Source organism: Podarcis erhardii (assembly GCF_964252035.2).
Source record: "Podarcis erhardii genome assembly, chromosome: 17".
Classification (NCBI taxonomy): Eukaryota; Metazoa; Chordata; class Lepidosauria; order Squamata; family Lacertidae; genus Podarcis; species Podarcis erhardii.
The window spans coordinates 20,454,264-20,472,548 of NC_138515.1; the positions used below are offsets into that span (position 1 = coordinate 20,454,264).

The following is an 18,285-nucleotide window of genomic DNA, read 5'->3' on the forward strand; positions in this document are numbered from 1 at the left end:
AAAATTGGGGGGTTACCACATGATGTGTGTGTGTGTGTGTGTGAATGCGCTAGCTCTGTTCCTCTTTTTGTCACCTTCCATGAGTTGGAAGACTGTCTTGCCACAGAGGGCCTCAGGGCTCCATGCGCAATTGAGAGCCCTGATTTTTACAGGGTTCCACAACACGCAGGGAGCCTCCACAAATGCAAGAGGCTCCTTGCTGCTGGTAGTTGCACTACAACTTGCGGAAGGCAACAAAAACGGCGAGAGGCTGTGTGTGAAGCTAACAAACTTGTCACTGCTGCCTTTTTGTCATGTAGTAACTTTTTTGTAACATCTGAAGAGGTCTTTTGTTGTTTTTTTAAGTTCCACACTACCTTGATTAAAAAACCAACACACACTGCAAGTGTGGGTTCTGCTTTTTAGGAAGGAATAGAATGAATTTCTGAGTCCCGCTCTGAGTTCATTGAATATAACTGGCTTATACAGCAAAATGAAATAATTAGGTTTTGAAAAGAATCAATTACTCCCACAAACTTGGGTCCTACACACTTTTCTGCAGAGGCCTATTTCAGTCTGCTTCTCTGACACTTTCTCCTGAAATAAAGTTTCCAGGAAAATTCTTCTGTAGCAAGTCTAATTAGAAGGATCAATTGCAGTACTACCCAACACAATGTATCTTGTGAACTACGTGGAAAGGGGAAATGATACTATACCTGTTGTTATATTTTGCAAGTAGCCGTACCGAGGTCCTCGCAAAATCTTGAAAATTATTTGTTCATCATCTCCATCACAATCCGATGCCTTCAGGGCCCAGGAAGTAATGTAAATACCAAAATTGCCATTTTTCAGAAGTTCTACATCCGAAGCAGCACGAAGGTGGACAATTTCTGGTGCTGCTTTGGCTGGGCTGTCCACCTAAAACAAATATTAATGCTCACTATCACTGATCAAAGGTTAGATATTGATGGAAGGAAGGAAGGAAGGAAGGAAGGAAGGAAGGAGCAATACACTCCCTTACCCTTTCCCTATTATAGCCAAGGCTCTACTTTTTGAAGCCATACATGTCATCAAAACAGGAGTCTTAAACCCAAATCAGTTTGATGAATTAGCTTATATAAGTCCTAGATTGAGATACATGCAATCTAAGGCATGCAAATTACTACAACTTTGTGTATGTATGTTTATGATGAAAAGCCCCCTTCATGCAAGAATCATGTGAAGGGGCACAGAAAGAGCCTATGTCTCTAGCCCCATGCCCCAATTCATGTGGCTTCTCAGTTCCTCCCCCAACATCCATATGTTACCATGGGGAAAAGTGGATGTGCCATTTCTTCACACATTCTCAAAGCCTGTATGACTGTGAGCTTCAATGCCTCAAGTTTACACACACAGGCTTTTCATGTTAAACATCCATGTCTAATGTGTGGGCAGTGGGAAATGAGCAAAGACAGAAGCACAGTCCCTTAACCACCATCTACAATTGATGCCCTTTTATGCAATTCACACATGAAGGGGGCTAAAGAAGACAGCAAAAATCAAGGCAACATAAAACACTTCATTTGGCATACAAGCAGTTCAAGACATCCTCATCGATAGAGAAGTAGGAATGTTCCCAATACAAAATAGTAAAAATACAAAGGGAAAACAAGAGAAATAGAAAAGAGAGAAAGAGAACAAACAGGACAAAGTTAAAAGGATAAAAGAAGGAGGAAAAACAAAGAAGGGAAAAACAGAGATGTACTTGCACATCTCTATCTGCCAATTGTAGGTATTTGGGTGGGGGAAAGAAGTCATTTTCCTTGGACTGAGGACACAAATAGGAAGGGGACAGTTGGAGGGGGGGAGTCCCTGCATGAAAGGCAGGGTAGAAAGGGTCTCCCAGGGTGAGAGACTGGGAGATGATGGATGCTCCCAGGTGGGAGATGGGAGAATCTACCTCTCTGTATGTGGATAATGACCGCTCCCCACTTAAAAAACGGGGGGCGCCCTTTGCGTGGACGCGCGCAGCCCTGGATCTGGAGTGGCCCCATCAACATAGGCTTTGCCTTCCCTCAGGTGGGATACCTGGATGTCCCCGCCTACCCCAGTGAGTTGTCCAATCCCACCTGGGGGAAGTGTTGCCAGGGAAACCAGGCCAGGTAGGGGGAGGGATTACCTGCCCACACAATAGAGGGTGGATCTTAATTGGTAATCCTCACTTGGCTCCAGAGCTTCTCCCACCCTACCCACCCTCAGTTAATGTCTTCTTTTGCAGGTTAACTTTTCTTCATAGGTTTTGCAGGTTAACCTGTCTCCACAGGTATGCGGGCGCTGCTACGATAAGGTCGCTGTTAAAGGGCCGGAAAGGAATTTCCCTGCATTGGCAGGTTTTGCCTTTCCTGTAGCAAAACGTCACAACTTTGGCGGTATCAGGCCTTGGGCGGAATCCTTTAGTCCATCTTCCTCTTTGCGGTGGTGATACCAGGGTTCCCTGTTAAAGGGGTTTTTGAAGGGAGGCTTTGGCCGTACGCCGAAAGGTCGTCATTGCTCTCCCCTGCGGCGGCGTAACGGGGGCGGCTATCTCTGCTTGAACATATGTTCTCCAGAGCCGGCCCATCCCCCCCCACACTGGATAACCCTGATGCTCCCTAGGTCCCCGGCTGGGGACTAGGGAGGGAGAATGCCCAATGCCTGAGCCAAGGTCTACCCACATTTGAAATTTAATAAAGTTGTGGCCAATTTAATCCCATAGCACGTTGTCTAGAGTCGTTATTCCACATGACGGGGGGGACCACTCGGGATCTGGGGACTCCGCCTGTCCAGCAAATGACAGGATATATATGATGTAATATGGTAAAGGGCCTTACAGGTATTTTCTTCCCTCTTCCTCTTTTTTCTGTTTTCTCTTTCTTTCTTTCTCTCTCTCTCTTTTAAAAAAATATTCTCGTTCTGTAGACTAGTTTGATTCTTATTTTATTTTATCTCAAAAACTGTCAATACCAATATTTTAACAAATTAATAAAGAAGTATGGAAATGGAATAGCTAACAGTCAAAACTTGGGATATTAAGTTTACTTCTTTATTCTACAGAACATATCTATCAACATTCTGTAGTGCTTTTGGGATGGTTTATATATATATATATATATATATATATAAATAACAGAATAAAATACAGCACAATAGAATCCTAAAACCTGCATCAAAATGAAGCTAAAGACAATAGTGAGTGAGTGAGTGAGTGTGTGTGTGTGTGTGTGTGTGTGTGTGCAGGAACTTGCCTGGATACTGAACGCCAAGGGCTCTAGTTGCACCTTGTTATTTACTATGAAGCCTTCATTCACTCCATCTGTTGCCACAAATGTAAATCTGTCAATCCGAGAATCCCCTCCTCCATGTCTATAAGCAATATTCAGATTGTCCACATCTTGTTGGCTGAAGCTTTGCTGCCATAGGCCAGACTTTCTGTTGAAGAGCTGGCCGTACTGTGGGAGCTGTGCTAGGAGAAAGGAGAGGTTCTGCGGATCTGTGTCTGGGTCCGAGAGCTGGAGAATGTCTGGAGAAAGGAATGCAATGCCACCTTCGAGTAAGGTCAAGCCTTTGTTCTTGGCCACTGTGGGTAAGGCTTGGTCCACTGTCTCTAGGATGATCTCAAACTCTCCGTGTTTTGTCCTTAGTCCATTGCTGACGATGAATCTGGCAAAAAGAGGCAAGTGTTCCTGTTTCACCATCTACTGAAATGAAATATAACAGACACCTTTACTAAAGGGTTTGCCTCTCGGTTACTCTGAGAACATATCAAGACCCCAGTCTCTGAAAGAATGACACTCACGAGTGGCAGACACAAAGTCTGTGAACTTAAGAGACAGCATTCAAATGATTTATGATCAAACCAACTGCATAAATGGACTGCAAGTTGTGGGAATGGTTATGAGGATGCAGGTACGTCATTGCACCCATGTTTCAGTATTCTGTTATGTTTCTTTTCAGTGACCCCAAATTGCCGTGGAAGTGTTTGTTTACTTTAAGGATTGACATGCCACTTTTATGGTGTTCAACTCTTGTTTCAAAATGTTAAAGTGTAACTGATAAACGAACACAGCTATGAGCTGCCCAAGGGAGGAGGCTAGCAGCAATGGCCATGGAAAGAATATGGAGAGGTAGCCGCTGCTGCCACCGCTGCCAATCAGGAAAAGCGCTGGCTCATCCTCCACCCCAAGCTCAGTAGAGATGGCACTGGCGGGGAAAATAAGGACGTTCCGGGATCAAATCGGAAGCCAATATGGCTTTTGTAATTCTGGGACTGTCCCTGGAAAATGGAGACACTTGGAGGGTATGCAATTGCACATGATCTACTAGAAATATAATTCAGTTAGGTAGCCATGTTGGTCTGATGCAGTTGATACACACACACACACACACACACACAGAGAGAGAGAGAGAGAGAGAGAGAGGGAGAGTAGCACCTTAGAGACCAACAAAGTTTATTCTTGGTATAAGCTTTTTGTGTGCATGCACACTTCTTGGTGTATCTGAAGATGTGCGTATGCACACGAAAGCTTATACCAGGGGTCAGCAAACTTTTTCAGCAGGGGGCCGGTCCACTGTCCCTCAGACGTTGTGGGGCGCTGGACTATATTTTGAAAAAAATATTGAACAAATTCCTATGCCCCACAAATAACCCAGAGATGCATTTTAAATAAAAGCACACATTCTACTCATGTAAAAACACCAGGCAGGCCCCACAAATAACCCAGAGATGCATTTTAAATAAAAGAACACATTCAACTCATGTAAAAACATGCTGATTCCTGGACCGTCTGTGGGCCAGATTTAGAAGGTGATTGGGCCGGATCCAGCCCCCAGGCCTTAGTTTGCCTACCCATGGCTTATACTAAGAACAAACTTAGTTGGTCTCTAAGGTGCTACTGGATATATATATATATATATAGAAATAGAAATAGAAATAGAAATAGAAATAGAAATAGAAATAGAAATAGAAATAGAAATAGAAATAGAAATAGAAATAATAGAATGTTGATTTAAAGTCTGCTACCACTGTCAGCCAAGTTTCCTCTCTCCAATGAACTATTATTTTGTATAAAAATAAAAGCTGTCTGGCAACAGGCCTTCAAGGTCACAGCAGGCAGGGGTCTTCCTCAGCTCTCCTATCTGAGTGCCTCTGAGACAGGAACAACTCTTAATTGGGGTGTGCATTGAGCCACAGGCATTTTGTTCATATATACAAACCAATGAATATTTGAAACACTTATTTCACCTTAGCCCTAGGTCAAAGGCCAGAGATAGAACTCTTGAGGTCAGAAAAGCCTTGATACCATTGGGGTTGTGTGCCTGATTCTTGATGTAGAGTTTGTGACCTCTTGGCCTGAGAAACTGCTGATATTCAAGTTACTACCCTGAAAACTTCCACTGATGATTCAGAGGTGACCAACGTGTGTAGGCATTATGCCATCAAACGGATGGGGAAAAGAGCAGGCAGGTTTGATGATTTATAAGAGTAAGAAATATATTTACTGAAGGTAAATATATTCCCATCTGAGAAAAACTGCAGCAGCTGTCTGAACTGACCTAATGCTTGTTCCAGCGGTAAAACGGATGTCCTGTCATCAGTTTAGTTATATCACAGCTTCAGCTGGAATGAAAGCAATGATGTGGATGTAGTCATACCTTGGTTCTCAAACGGCTTAGTTGTTGAACAAATCGGCTCCCGAATGCCAAAAATCCAGAAGTAAGTGTTCCGGTTTTCGAATGTTTTTCGGAAGCCGAACGTCCGACTCAGCTTCCACTTGAGTGCAGGAAGTTCCTACAGCCAATTGGAAGCTGCACCTTGGTTTTTGAATGCTTTGGGAGTCGAACCAATTAAGTTCGAGAACCAATGTACCACTCTGTAAGGGCATTTTGTGAATTTTGAGGGTGAAGAGGGAAGATGATACTCAAGCGTCAGACCAAATTGTTAAGCGACTTTCCTACCATCAACAAAAATTACTTCCACCCACTGTTCTTGTAAGCAGAGGGATGAACTGTGCTTTCTCCTGAAAGGTTTTCCTGACTGAAGATGCACTTTCCTATTCCCTACAAACAAATGGAAGTTTGCCCACTCAATTGAATGGAATGAATAAAAAAGGAGCTGACACCAGGATAAAATACTTCAGACCATGTTGCCCTAAAGGACTATGGTGGCAATTTGCCACAGAATACACCCCTAAGCAGTCTGGAGACCTCGGAGTTCTGCTGCCCCAAAGAATTGCCTATATAGCCTATATAGTGCTAGTCCATGATGCAAAAATACTAATACTAAAGATTTATTAGGTTCTTGCTTTAGAAAGGCCCACAGATATATTCATCCCAAACCCAAGTAAGGTAAAGGACTTAGCAAACAGTTCAGCCCATGAGGATAGATTATCTGTGGTCCAACTTTCAAAGGCAGGCTAGTAATTGCCATGCAAATGGCGTGCATTGCTAGGTCCCCCCAGACAATGAGGTTGTTTGTTTCAAGGTAACACCATGCCCCTTTCTTCCAGCATGTTGTTTATTCCATGTTTAGTTCTGTTCCACGTTTCCCTCAGGAATGGGAAGCAGCTAACATTCTCATCACTCTGATGAAATTTTTTTTGGGGGATAACTCTCAAGCTTAGTTAGGAGGCTGAGTCATGTGACTTGATTTCACCATTACCAAGGTTTTCAAGGCTTTCTCTAGTTCATGGCAATAGAGCTGGCTGCAGGACTTACCATCTGTCATGGCATTTAAAATATAAAAATGGAATCAGGAGATAGTGCCAGCTTATTACAAAACTGATCCACCGTGTCAAAATGGAGGACATTAGCATGTTCTTTTAGCATCCTGCTGCCAGCGTCTGATGTCAGATTGCTAATCACTTGAAGTCATCTGTCCAAAACAAGCACTGCCAAATCCTTCTTCCAGGCCAGCAGCATCAAACAATGCTGTGAGGTTTACGATGAAATAAAGTGCCTTAACGGACGGTAAAAATCTGATCATTTAAACCCTCATTTAATTAAATGTCACCAGCCCTTGGTGTTTTATTTTTTAATAATCTGCCACAGTATTTATATCTCAATATATAACCAACTGCTTGGCCAAATTCGAACAGCCAGGAACATCATTTTACAGTGATTGAAACAGACACGTATATCTTCATTTCATTAAAATACCTCATCAAAGTGTGTCTGGTCTGGGCATAACACTCTGGGAATGTCTATAAGCAATGTCACACGAATTTCACTATAGGTATGTATAAACACACACATAGTTAGACTGGTAGCTATATCTATGCATCTGAACATGAATATGTACCATCTTAGTTAAACTGGAACAAAAACAATGGTGTGAATACAGAATCTGGCTTTTCCCCAGTCTACTAATTAATTAAAAAAAGCAAAATCCCAGATGAGGACAGCAAATCGACACAGAACTGCCGATAGATACAAATTTGTTTCATTAATCAATGTCTCTGCTTTTTAACCGCCTAATCAATGAGTTTAAGTAAAGAATTTCAAATTGTTAAAATACATCATTACACTATATTAAATTAAAATATCTCTTCAAACCACAGAAAAATAATCTTAAATGTGCTTCCTGAATCAAGATACGGGAATAAGTAGTTTGCAAGGCAGTGGGTGATATTCAACTAAGTTTTACTCAGAGCAAATGCATAAAAACAAATGGGTCTAACTTACGTTCATTAATTTAATGGGTCTATTGTCAGTAAAACTTAGATGAATACCACCCAAAATGTTGCCCTGAGCATGCACACCAACTCTATTTGCAAAGTCTTGGTGTTCAAGGAGATCCAGCATTATGTGACATTCTGAATTTTTCTTCCAGCTTTAAAACTGAGTGCAGAAACTGAGCAGCCAAATTAGTGGTGCAGCTAGGTAAAACTTCATTTACTTACGGGCAATAATGCTGATGCCCTAGAAAGGGTTCATGGGCGACCTATGAAAATAATTAACAACCTAGAAAGCAGGTTCCAAATGAGCTCGGTTATACCATATTTTTAATGTGTGCTTTTAGGAGACAACTAAAATGTTAACACACAATCCATTTATGTATCTACCACGTTCCCATTATGGACAACTCCTTAGACATTGGTAACTATTTCCCATGCGGTGCAGGGAACTGTTCAAGTGCTATTCTTATTTTAGATGAGGAGTGGGAAACTGGTGGCCCTTCAGACTACAGCTCCTCTCATCCCTGACCCCTGGCCACATTGGTTGAGGCTGATGGGAACTGGTGTCAAACAACATATTGTCAGAGTCATGGCCGGCAGAGAGGAATCTGCAGAGGGGGAAGAAGAAGCAGAGGAAAACAGGAACTTGATTCTTTCACACAACAAAAGTGAGATAAGCCCCCTTCCAGAGGAGGAGGAATTGGCTGCGCCTGAATCTCCAAGAAGTAGGAGGCAGAGCAAGCAATTAGAACTAAGGACGACCAGCAGGAAGAAGGGCTGGAAGCCAGTCAAGTCAACTGATGCCGACAGTGAGGAATGAGTTGTGGGAAGCTTGGACTGCTGTAAGCCTGTTATTGCTAATAAACCTCAACTTGTAAAACTGCCAACGTTTCGTGTCTTGTGTGAGAGAAGTGCTAACATGGAATATATGGAGGGCCAGAAGTTCTTCAACCCAACATGGATCTCTTTGCATGAAGATGCCATGCCCAGAAGGAGAATGCTGTACCACCTCCTGCCATGCATTGACTGTTCCTACTTCCAATTTTGATGCTACTTTTATTAAGAAAAGCAATAGATTTTTCACTGCTTACCTGAACGTATCCCTTGGAGAAGCTGCCTTGCTATGGTGGACATAGCAGACGGCCTGGCCTGCCACATCCATTTGGCTGAAACTTGTAATGGCAACTCCAGGATAGGTGACATACTCAAGCTGCCCGTACTGAGGTGGGGAGGTTATCACATAGAGGATCTCCTCTGGCTTCTCAGTGCCATCGACTGCAAGGAGGACATCAGTCATCAAGTAGCCTCTGTCGCCCTTCATCACAGTGAGTGGCTTTGTGAAAACTGCAATGTTTCCTATAGGACACATGGAACATAAATATTAACAATATTTTTTGGTTTGGATTCTTACTAGGCTTCTGCTGGTGGGAGTGCTCCTGGAATGAAATTCCATTCACAAGATGTTCCCATGAGTAGAAAAGGAAGAATGTGACTTATATTGATTAACCCTCCCCGTTGAAATGTATTCTGAAGGGTTGGGCCCCCCCTATATTTCTGATGGAAATAGAAAGAGGAGCATAAATTGCGGGTGTTCATTTATTTGCCCCATGACCATAATGGAAATCAATCTGCTGAATATGAAAGGTATTTGCTGGTATCAATATATAATTGATAACTCCCCACCCCAAAATGCAGTGTGTTTCCTGTGCATTGAAATGAATAGTGTAAACTAATTATTAATTACAGTATGTAAAATTCTGCTATCATAGACGATGAGATGAATAATGTAGTTTTTGTTAGAAGCTGAACTGCAGCAGAACAGAAACAGGACTGTTCGTGAATGGAAATTGATGCCTTCTTACAACCTTGTTTGTAATAAGCGTAAAGTCTGTACAACCTCCTTGTGATGAGCTCTATAGGATTAGATCACTGTGAATGTGTGAAGCTACGAAGGGCCTGCTTGGAGCTAAATTCATACATACCCAGTGCCATTTTTCTGGAAAAAGAGGTGCTGGAATTCAGCATGAATGCCACTCTTGTTCTCTTATAATAGCAATGGCACTTATCTGAGATCTGCCGGAATTGAGTTATGGCTGAAAAAAAGCCCTGTACATACCCATATACAAGATCAAGTATGAGCTGCTCCTTATGAAAAAAAAATACTAGGAGGAATCTTGCCTTACATGTGAAGATTAGATATAGATATACCTTTTTCCAAGTCCTTGATGGTAATAGGGAAAACCACCTCTGGTGATCTGTTGTCTCCATCCCACAGATGAAACACAAAACTGTCCTGCTCCTTTGAGCCAATTGTTCCGGTGTGTATGTATCTCACAGAGTTCATGTCTATGTCATTCTGGGTGCACTTCATCCCATTTTGGAGTGTCTCCCAGTCATGGCCTACCTAAACAAAACAAAACAAAAAACCCTGTCACTAAACAAAAGAAATACCATTTTAGTGATCAGCTGTGTGTAATGCTAGTGACGAGACCTTATAAGTCAGGGGTCAGGGACCAACAACGCCTTGGCCTAATTTCATGCGAATGACAAGGAAGAAAAACAAAGGGGAAGGGGTAGCTGTCCTGTCCTCATTTGACTGTGGCCCTGCTCACTTTTGGCTCTAATCCTGCCTAGCATTGATTCCAGCCCCACCCAGTGCCACATAAATTGCCCTTGAGAGGAAGCAGGATAAAAGACTTTCTGCCCCAGTTTATAAAGCATAGCTCAGGAGTAGCCAACTTGGTTGGCTAGACTACAACTCCCATCAGCCAGCACGGGCAGTGTTCAAGGATGATGGAAGCTGTAGTCCACAATATCTGGAGCGCTCCTTACTGGCTATCCCTACTGTTGTCCTTAGCCACTTACTGTAGAAAAGTAAAAAAAGGTAAATGACCCCTGGACAGTTGAGTCCAGTCAAAGGCAACTATGGGGTTGCGGCGCTCATCTCGCTTTCAGGCCAAGGGAGCCTGCGTTTGTCCACAGACAGCTTTCCAGTCATGTGGCCAGCATGACTAAACTGCTTCTGTTGCAGCGGGACACTGTGACAGAAACCAGAGCACACGGAAACGCCGTTTACCTTCCTGCCACAGCGGTACCTATTTATCTACTTGCACTGGTGTGCTAGGTTGGCAGGAGCTGGGACAGAGTAAAGGGAGCTCACCCCATTGCAGGGATTCGAAATTCCAACCTTCTGATCAGCAAGCCCAAGAGGCTCAGTGGTTTAGACCATAGCACCACCGTCCACATAGCCACTGTGGCCTACGGCAATTATACAGTTCTGAAAATATAAGCAGGGGTACATATTTGGCTGCTGCCAACCTAGCAGTTCAAAAGCACGTCAAAGTGCAAGTAGATAAATAGGTACTGCTCCGGCGAGAAGGTAAACGGCATTTCCGTGCACTGCTCTGGTTCACCAGAAGCGGCTTAGTCCTGCTGGCCACATGACCTGGAAGCTGTCTGTGAACAAATGGCAGCTCCCTCAGCCAGTAAAGCGAGATGAGCACCACAACCCCAGAGTCGTCCACAACTGGACTTAATGGTCAGGGGTCCCTTTACCTTTACATATTTGGCACACACAGAATTAAAAAGAACAAGAGCCCCAGTGCGTGTTCTTCACACTTCCTATAATCAACTTCCTCTGAAACAACTCTGCTGGCAGAAGTTCCACTGATGTGAACAGAACATCCACTACTGGATTGTTCCAAGGATCAGAGTGGAAATTATCTTAGGCACTGCAATGTGTTTCAAGCCATGAGAGACTATTAAGAAACAGGAGGATTACACTGATTCCTATTCTAACCCAATAAGTCTGGGTTCCTCCTTTCCCCTCTCCCCCAAGCAATACTTTGTTTGGTTTTTGTAGAAATACAAAAACTGACCTTGAGCTGAAGATGTCCATTTTCTGGGGCACTCTCAAATAAATAATAAATTTGTTCTCTTGGGGTGTCTTTATCTTCAGCTGACAGAACAGCACTAGAAATAATTTGGGCTTCACCCATAGTCACCTCTATCTTACCCTTCCTGCAACAAACAGACAAAGGATCCATCATGTTATTTGTTGAAAAGGAGGATAATTACAGAAATAATGAGAGGAAGAATCACTCAGAGAACACGCACACCCCACACAGATTTCAAGCAAGCAAGGCATCATTCTGTTAATACAGATGAAGAATAAGGTCCTCAAATACAGTACTGAGATCCTAAATTATGGCTCAGTTCATACAATGGCATGAGGAGTTAGGGATAGAGGAGAAATCCAATTGCATTTGAAGGTGAACCTACATAATTTGCCCTTTCCAGAGCAATACACAAACTGAAACACAGTCACCTTTCTAAATTTGCACTTCCCTGGTCACGTGATGATGCATATACAGCATATACAAAATAATAATGCATATACAGCGGTAAAGTATGCTTGAAATGCATATATTGAGGTTGCTTTGCGAAAAAGTTATATATTAGGCAAAAATGCCTATATTGGGAGATGTTTGCACTAAAATGGAAAATGGAAAAAACCACAAATTTGCCTGGAGAACTCAACTTAAAATGAGAAACCGATAGAAACTGAAATTGTCAGAGTAACCCAGATAGGAAACTACAGCAGAGAAAAGGTCTGAGCCAAAGTTTGGAATGACCACCAGAGGGTGCAAACATTGTAAACTTGTTGCCTTTGATTTGTATACAATATATGTATATGTGTGCGTTATTTTGTACATACAAGCTGTGTATCTCTGTTCGTAGGTACCTCGGATTCAGATTTGGCTACATTGCTCTCTCTGATCATAACAGAATGTCCTTCACCAAGGATTGTTTTTGTGGAGGGCTGTTGGCATTAGTCTGTGGTTATTTACAAGAGATGAGCTCTATTAATCACTAATTTGCTGTTGTGATCACTGCTGAATCACTTTGTCAGAACACATGCACCAAATTGGAACATGAACATGTGGCTTACTTGCTCAGCACTGGTTTCTCGTCATTAACTGGAATGACCTCTACCGAAATGGTTTTTGACACTTTATGTTTCCCATCTGATAGCTGGATTGAAAAGCCATCCACTAGGCTGTCGGAGTCATCATGCATATACATCAACCTCATTCCTGGAAGGTGGGATGAAGGGGACAGTAACAAGAGAGAGGGAGGGGGGGGGAGAAAAATTAATCGGTTTCCCTCAAAATCTCTTTCACATCATTTCCCACTGTTTCCATCCTGCTCCCCGCCCCCCACAAGTCTGCTGGTCACAGCCAGCTTGCTTCAACTAGCATGGGACAAGCCTTGAATACAGCAGCTGTTCATTAATCCATCAGCACACCATTGACTCAAAAACACATATCACGGCCTGCTTGACTAATAATGCTCCTTTGAAAACAATCTGCTTTTTTAAAAAGAGAGAGAGAGAGAAGAGCGTGTCTGTTTTGTCATTCATCCATCCCTGTGAAATTTAAAAAAGGTTCACCTTCCCTTTTGAGTGCATATAGAAACCATATTTCAACCACTCTACTGCGATTTGATAAAAATGTTGGGAGGTGCCCCACTGTGGCTCTTCCCAGTTAGCCAATGCAGTATGGGAAGAAACCAAAGGGGTTCCCACACACCAAAAGGACTGTGGTCTAAACCACTGAGCCTCTTGGGCTTGCCGTTCTGAAGGTTGGCAGTTCGAATCCGCGTAAAGGGGGGGAGCTCCCATTGCTCCGTCCCAGCTCCTGCCAACCTAGCAGTTCGAAAGCACACCAGTGCAAGTAGATAAATAGGTATTGCCATGGCAGGAAGGTAAACAGCGTTCCCATGTGCTCTGGCTTCCGTCACAGTGTCCCGTTGCTCCAGAAGCAGTTTAGTCATGCTGGCCACATGACTGAAAAGCTGTCCCTTGGCCTGAAAGCGAGATGAGTGCTGCAACCCCATAGTTGTCTTTGACTGGACTTTACCATCCAGGGGTCCTTTACCTTTTTTTTTTAACCTTAATTGGGAGGAAGCTTCGTCGAACTCAGTGGACCTGACTTTAGAACACAAGTTGTGAAGCTCAGGCACACAAACCTTTCTGAAGATACAATGACTCGGGGTGGAGATTGGGGGGGGGTGACATTGTGCGTGATGCATGGACGGCAGATGTGATGCCATCATGTGACAGCTTGGCCTCCATGGCTGGTGGCTTGTCTGCCTTCTGCTCCTCCTGCCACCGTCATGGGCTGGGGGCTGCTTCCCCTCTGTGTTAAAAGGAGGAGGAAGAGGATCCACTGTGTCCCTGGCGTCACACACAATGGTGTTGCACCTGGGCATCACATCCGACTTCGTGATGTCACATCCAATGCCCAGATGAACATTGTGATGGCTCAGCTAACAAATGTTGGGCGGCTCAAAGGGGTTCAGTCTCTAGAAGTCAGTGCCCTGCCTCCCTTTCTGGCTCTTGTGACTCCCCAGAATGGTCTCTGCTCGCTTTCGCCATGCCAAGCGTTATTTTATAAATCAGGCTCTGCTTTACAAATAAATGTTGAAGCTTTGTTGATTGATAGTTTCATTGAGCAGTCTTGGTCTTTTGACAACTCCTCTTCTCACAACCCAAAGCAGAGGGCCTTCCTCTGCACAGCCAACTCAGGCTGCATCTAGCAATTCTTTCATATTATTACAATGCCCCCCGCCTTCAGCCACCTATTTTCCAAACTAACTCCCAGTATCTGTAGCCTTGCAAGAAAAGTCCTCCAGCTCCCTTGATCCATTTGGTTGCAGAAAGACCTGAATGCCATTCACAGTGTAGTTTTATGCATGTCTGCTGAAATGTGAGACTCACTGAGTTTGAGGGCCATATTCCCACTGAATTTACTGTATTTTACTCTGAGAAACATATGATTGAACTTAAACAGATTTGTAGCCTGATCCTATCAAGCATCCTTTATTCAGTAAAAGAAAAGAAAAAAATCCTATCAAATTAAATGGAACTTATTTCCATGCAAATGTGCATAGTACTGTAGTTTAAATATGATTTTCTCAGAGAGAGGCTGTGTACACATTGCCAACTTAAAATACAGCTTTCCCTCAATTTGGATCAAAGCTGGTTTGGAGAAAAATGTATCAAAGCATAGCATTTCAAAAAATAAAATAAAATATTTTTTAAAAAAACAAAACAAAAAACACAACATTTCACAAGAAATGACAGTATATATAGGAAATGTATTAACTATATGTACAGGAAAAGTACAGGGCTAACATGTGTACATCACTTCCCAAACAGTGGGAGTACACTGGGTGCAGGGTAGATGTGTACACAACCATAGATATATAAAAGACAACCTTTGAACCAGGTGCAGAAATAAAACATGAATATTTCTTATTAGCCCACCATCTGGCTGTAACTGTTCTGAAGGACAAACAGGCTGGGAGAGCATTTACCGTTTTTCAAAAGCTCCATGGAAAACTCATGCATAGGAAGTTCATGGTGCTGGCGACCGTCAGTTGCATGTTTATAGCGGATGATATCATTGCCATGATTCCCATTAACAAGGAAGCCGTGCTGGGGTTGCCGGAGGACAGTAAAGATCAGGGGATCTTGAGGTACGTCCAGATCAACAGCACTGATTACAGATGGATCCAGTTCCTTCATCTGGCCCTCCTGCACCTGAATGGTCAAAGGAAGGCAAGTCAGAATTCTTTTGCAGAATGAGGGAATAATAAGACACGGAATTTGTAAGCCTGCTGATGCTCATCTAGTCTGTTCCAATAAGCCATCATTAAATTTTGCTGGTGCTCAAAAGTCCACCTGATCTTAGGTTAAGGTGTATCTCAAAGCATGCATCTCAAAGGTCCCAGGCTCAATCCCTATCTCTCTATGTAAGGCTGAGAGAGACCTCTGTCTGAAACCATGGAGAGTGGCTACCATTCATTGCAGACAATTATTGGAGGAATTGTTGGAGGAAATGTGGAGTGATGGGAATGTACAGTCATATGTGGTGGGATTGTCTGTTGGTTAATGATTTCTGGAAACAGATTGGTATAGAAATATCGGGAATTGTCGGTAGGAAGGTGGTAATATCTAAATTAATGGTTCTTATTGGCCTGAGTAGGACCGAGTTAGAAACAAAAGAGGAATGTAAATGGGTAAAATTGATGGTAATTGCAGCCAGACAGGTTATAGCGAGTAACTGGAAAAATGCAGAAGAGCTAGGGGTGAACCAATGGAGGGAAAAACTGAATAATATTATAATCTTGGAATATCTGTGAAGATACATAAAATGAAAGGGTTTAAGGTCAGTGAGAAGGAGGAGGATTGGTTTGAGAAGATATTGAATTATTTGGGTAGGTTTGAACACTTTGGGGCAATTAAAATGTTAAAACTTAAATAAACCTTGTGGAGGGAAGAGTGTTAATGTATACAGAATTGTACATATGGTTGATTTGAATATGTTATATGGGGGGTTTCACTGTTTGTGTTTTGGTTGTTGGTAATATATATATATATTCATTGTAGACAACAGCGAACTAGTCTGCCTGGACATATATTCCTAACTCTACTGCCCAGCTCCAGCCACCGTTCCTCTAAAAATGCTGTGCAAACAAATGCAAATAAATGGTGGAACTGTAAGGTAGTAAAAGGATTTTGGGAATGGCAGATGAAGTTAATGGACTATGCTGAAATGGCTAAAAAGACCCGACGAGTCAGAAGGAAGACCAATATTTTAATAAGGAATGGGGAAAATGTATAACTTATCTTAAAGACCATTGTAAACAGTTAAAAATCATTAGTAGGATTGGAATATCACTTGTAGTTTAAGGGTGAATTCTGGACATAATGGAAGAGGTAAAGGGTTTAGATTATCATAAAAGATGTGGGAGGAATAGGACCCACAAAGGGGGGGATGAAAGTCCAAGAGATTCCTTGAAAACTTGTTTTTATTATTTATGTTTGTTATATTTCTGTAAAATTGTAAGTTGAAAAACTAAATAAATATTTTTTTTAAAAAAATGCAAATAAAAAACATGTGAGCCAAGGGATAGGAGATCGGGCAGCAAAAGAAAATGGGGCAAAGAGGTAGAAAGAGCATCCAGGTGATGTTTAGGGACCAGGACAGGTAGCAAGGAGCAGAAGAGCTAAGTGATGGATAGCAACTATGAAGAGTAGGGAAGCTAAGTATTGAACCAGAATAAATCCAGAGCAAACTTGGAGAAAACTGTGACCCCCCAGGTGTTGTTGGGCTACAACTTCCATTGGTGATGCTATCTGGGGCTGAGGGAAGTTGGAGGCTTCCCATCCCTGGCGTAGAGGATAGAGAGGCAGATGTGGGTTGATGAGGACTGCAAGGAAACCAGAAGCTCACATTAAGACATCTTGAATCATGCATAGTGCACTGGTTTACTTGGGGTTGACTGAATACACAGGCATAAAAGATGGTGTTCCCAGAGGATGGTCTGAAGGCACATGAGGCCACCACCTTGCCGAAGCTAAGCAGCTCTTGATCTGATCAGTGCCCAAACAGCTGATCTCCTGGGAATCACATGATGGGCTTCATGATGGAAAAAAGGCACGATATAAATGCAAGGAAATAAATAAATGGAATATGCTGGAAGAGTTGTGTGGGGAGGAAGCGAAAGTAGAGACCAGCTATGTTTTCTTTGAGAACGGAACAACCAGAGGAACAAACTATATTTCAGTCCTTACTGTGAAATTCCTTGCTTCAAATTCTGGCACTTCATCATTCGTCGGGTTGATCAATACATAAAATGGTGTCTCCATCGAACGATGCTTCCCGTCAGTGGCATAAACCATAAACTGGTCTGCGGTTGGTTCTATTCTCCTGTGCCTGCTCTGGACATAGTTTATGTGCAGACCCTTTATGTTTTTCAGCTGAAATGAGGCTAGATGAAAGAAATGCAAGTTAATACTGGATATGCATCTTCTCCTGTCCTCTTTGAAATGACCTTGCCATTTACTAACATGTACACTGGTTCGGGCTACAGGTGTTTGTAGAAAAGAGGAGGGATATGCTCTAAAATGCTTCTGTGGATGATATTTACACAAAATGTGTTCTGAGACCTGGGGTGGAGCAAACCCCTCAAAACTTTGGGGCAGTTTTAACATCCAGTGGCTGCGGGAAACCAGCTAGAAGGGGCTCCCAATTCAGGGGTCCCCAGATTTTGTTTTTGTTTTACCCCACTATTCAGCAGTAGTCCCAAACTCGCCAACAAAGCCTCACAAAGCAGTTTACATGAAAACAACAACCATAAATTAAAACTGCATAATAGGAAAGCAAAGGCAACTTATAATGAAAAAAGCATTTTGAAAAGGCAAGTTGAAACTTGCTTCAACATTGAGGATGGGGTGGAATTCACCAACATACTTTAAGGCAGTGGATGGATTAAGAGGCCCAGAAGATGCTGTGTGGCCACAGAGAGAAATGTTGGTGGCTGCCTCACTGAGACTCAGCCAAATTCAAAAAGTCCCCAGCAAGAGTTTTTTCACTATTCCAGGCAAGGTTGGTTCCAAGTTTAATAGACGATGCTCAATATAAAGCCTTCTGATGCTCCCCCATTGCACCATGCAGGGCTGGATTTAGGTTTGATGAGGCCCTAAGCTACTGAAGGTAATGGGGCCCTTTATATGTCCAGCTGTCCTTTGCCAACAACAAATTGT

At 42.7% G+C, this 18,285-nt stretch overlaps 1 protein-coding gene across 1 annotated transcript in view; it reads right to left on the reverse strand.

Annotated features, from left to right (window-relative positions):
• The window catches only part of FREM1 (FRAS1 related extracellular matrix 1), a gene marked incomplete at its 5' end in the record, with an annotated part of 74,442 nt that overhangs the window by 21,437 nt on the left and 34,720 nt on the right, over positions 1-18,285 (reverse strand). Inside the window, 8 exons of the mRNA XM_081845743.1 lie at positions 696-897; positions 3,243-3,657; positions 8,762-9,026; positions 9,879-10,074; positions 11,549-11,690; positions 12,622-12,766; positions 15,051-15,276; positions 17,314-17,510. Coding sequence (XP_081701869.1) covers positions 696-897; positions 3,243-3,657; positions 8,762-9,026; positions 9,879-10,074; positions 11,549-11,690; positions 12,622-12,766; positions 15,051-15,276; positions 17,314-17,510 — 1,788 coding nt within the window. The remainder of the gene's footprint in view (positions 1-695; positions 898-3,242; positions 3,658-8,761; positions 9,027-9,878; positions 10,075-11,548; positions 11,691-12,621; positions 12,767-15,050; positions 15,277-17,313; positions 17,511-18,285) is intronic.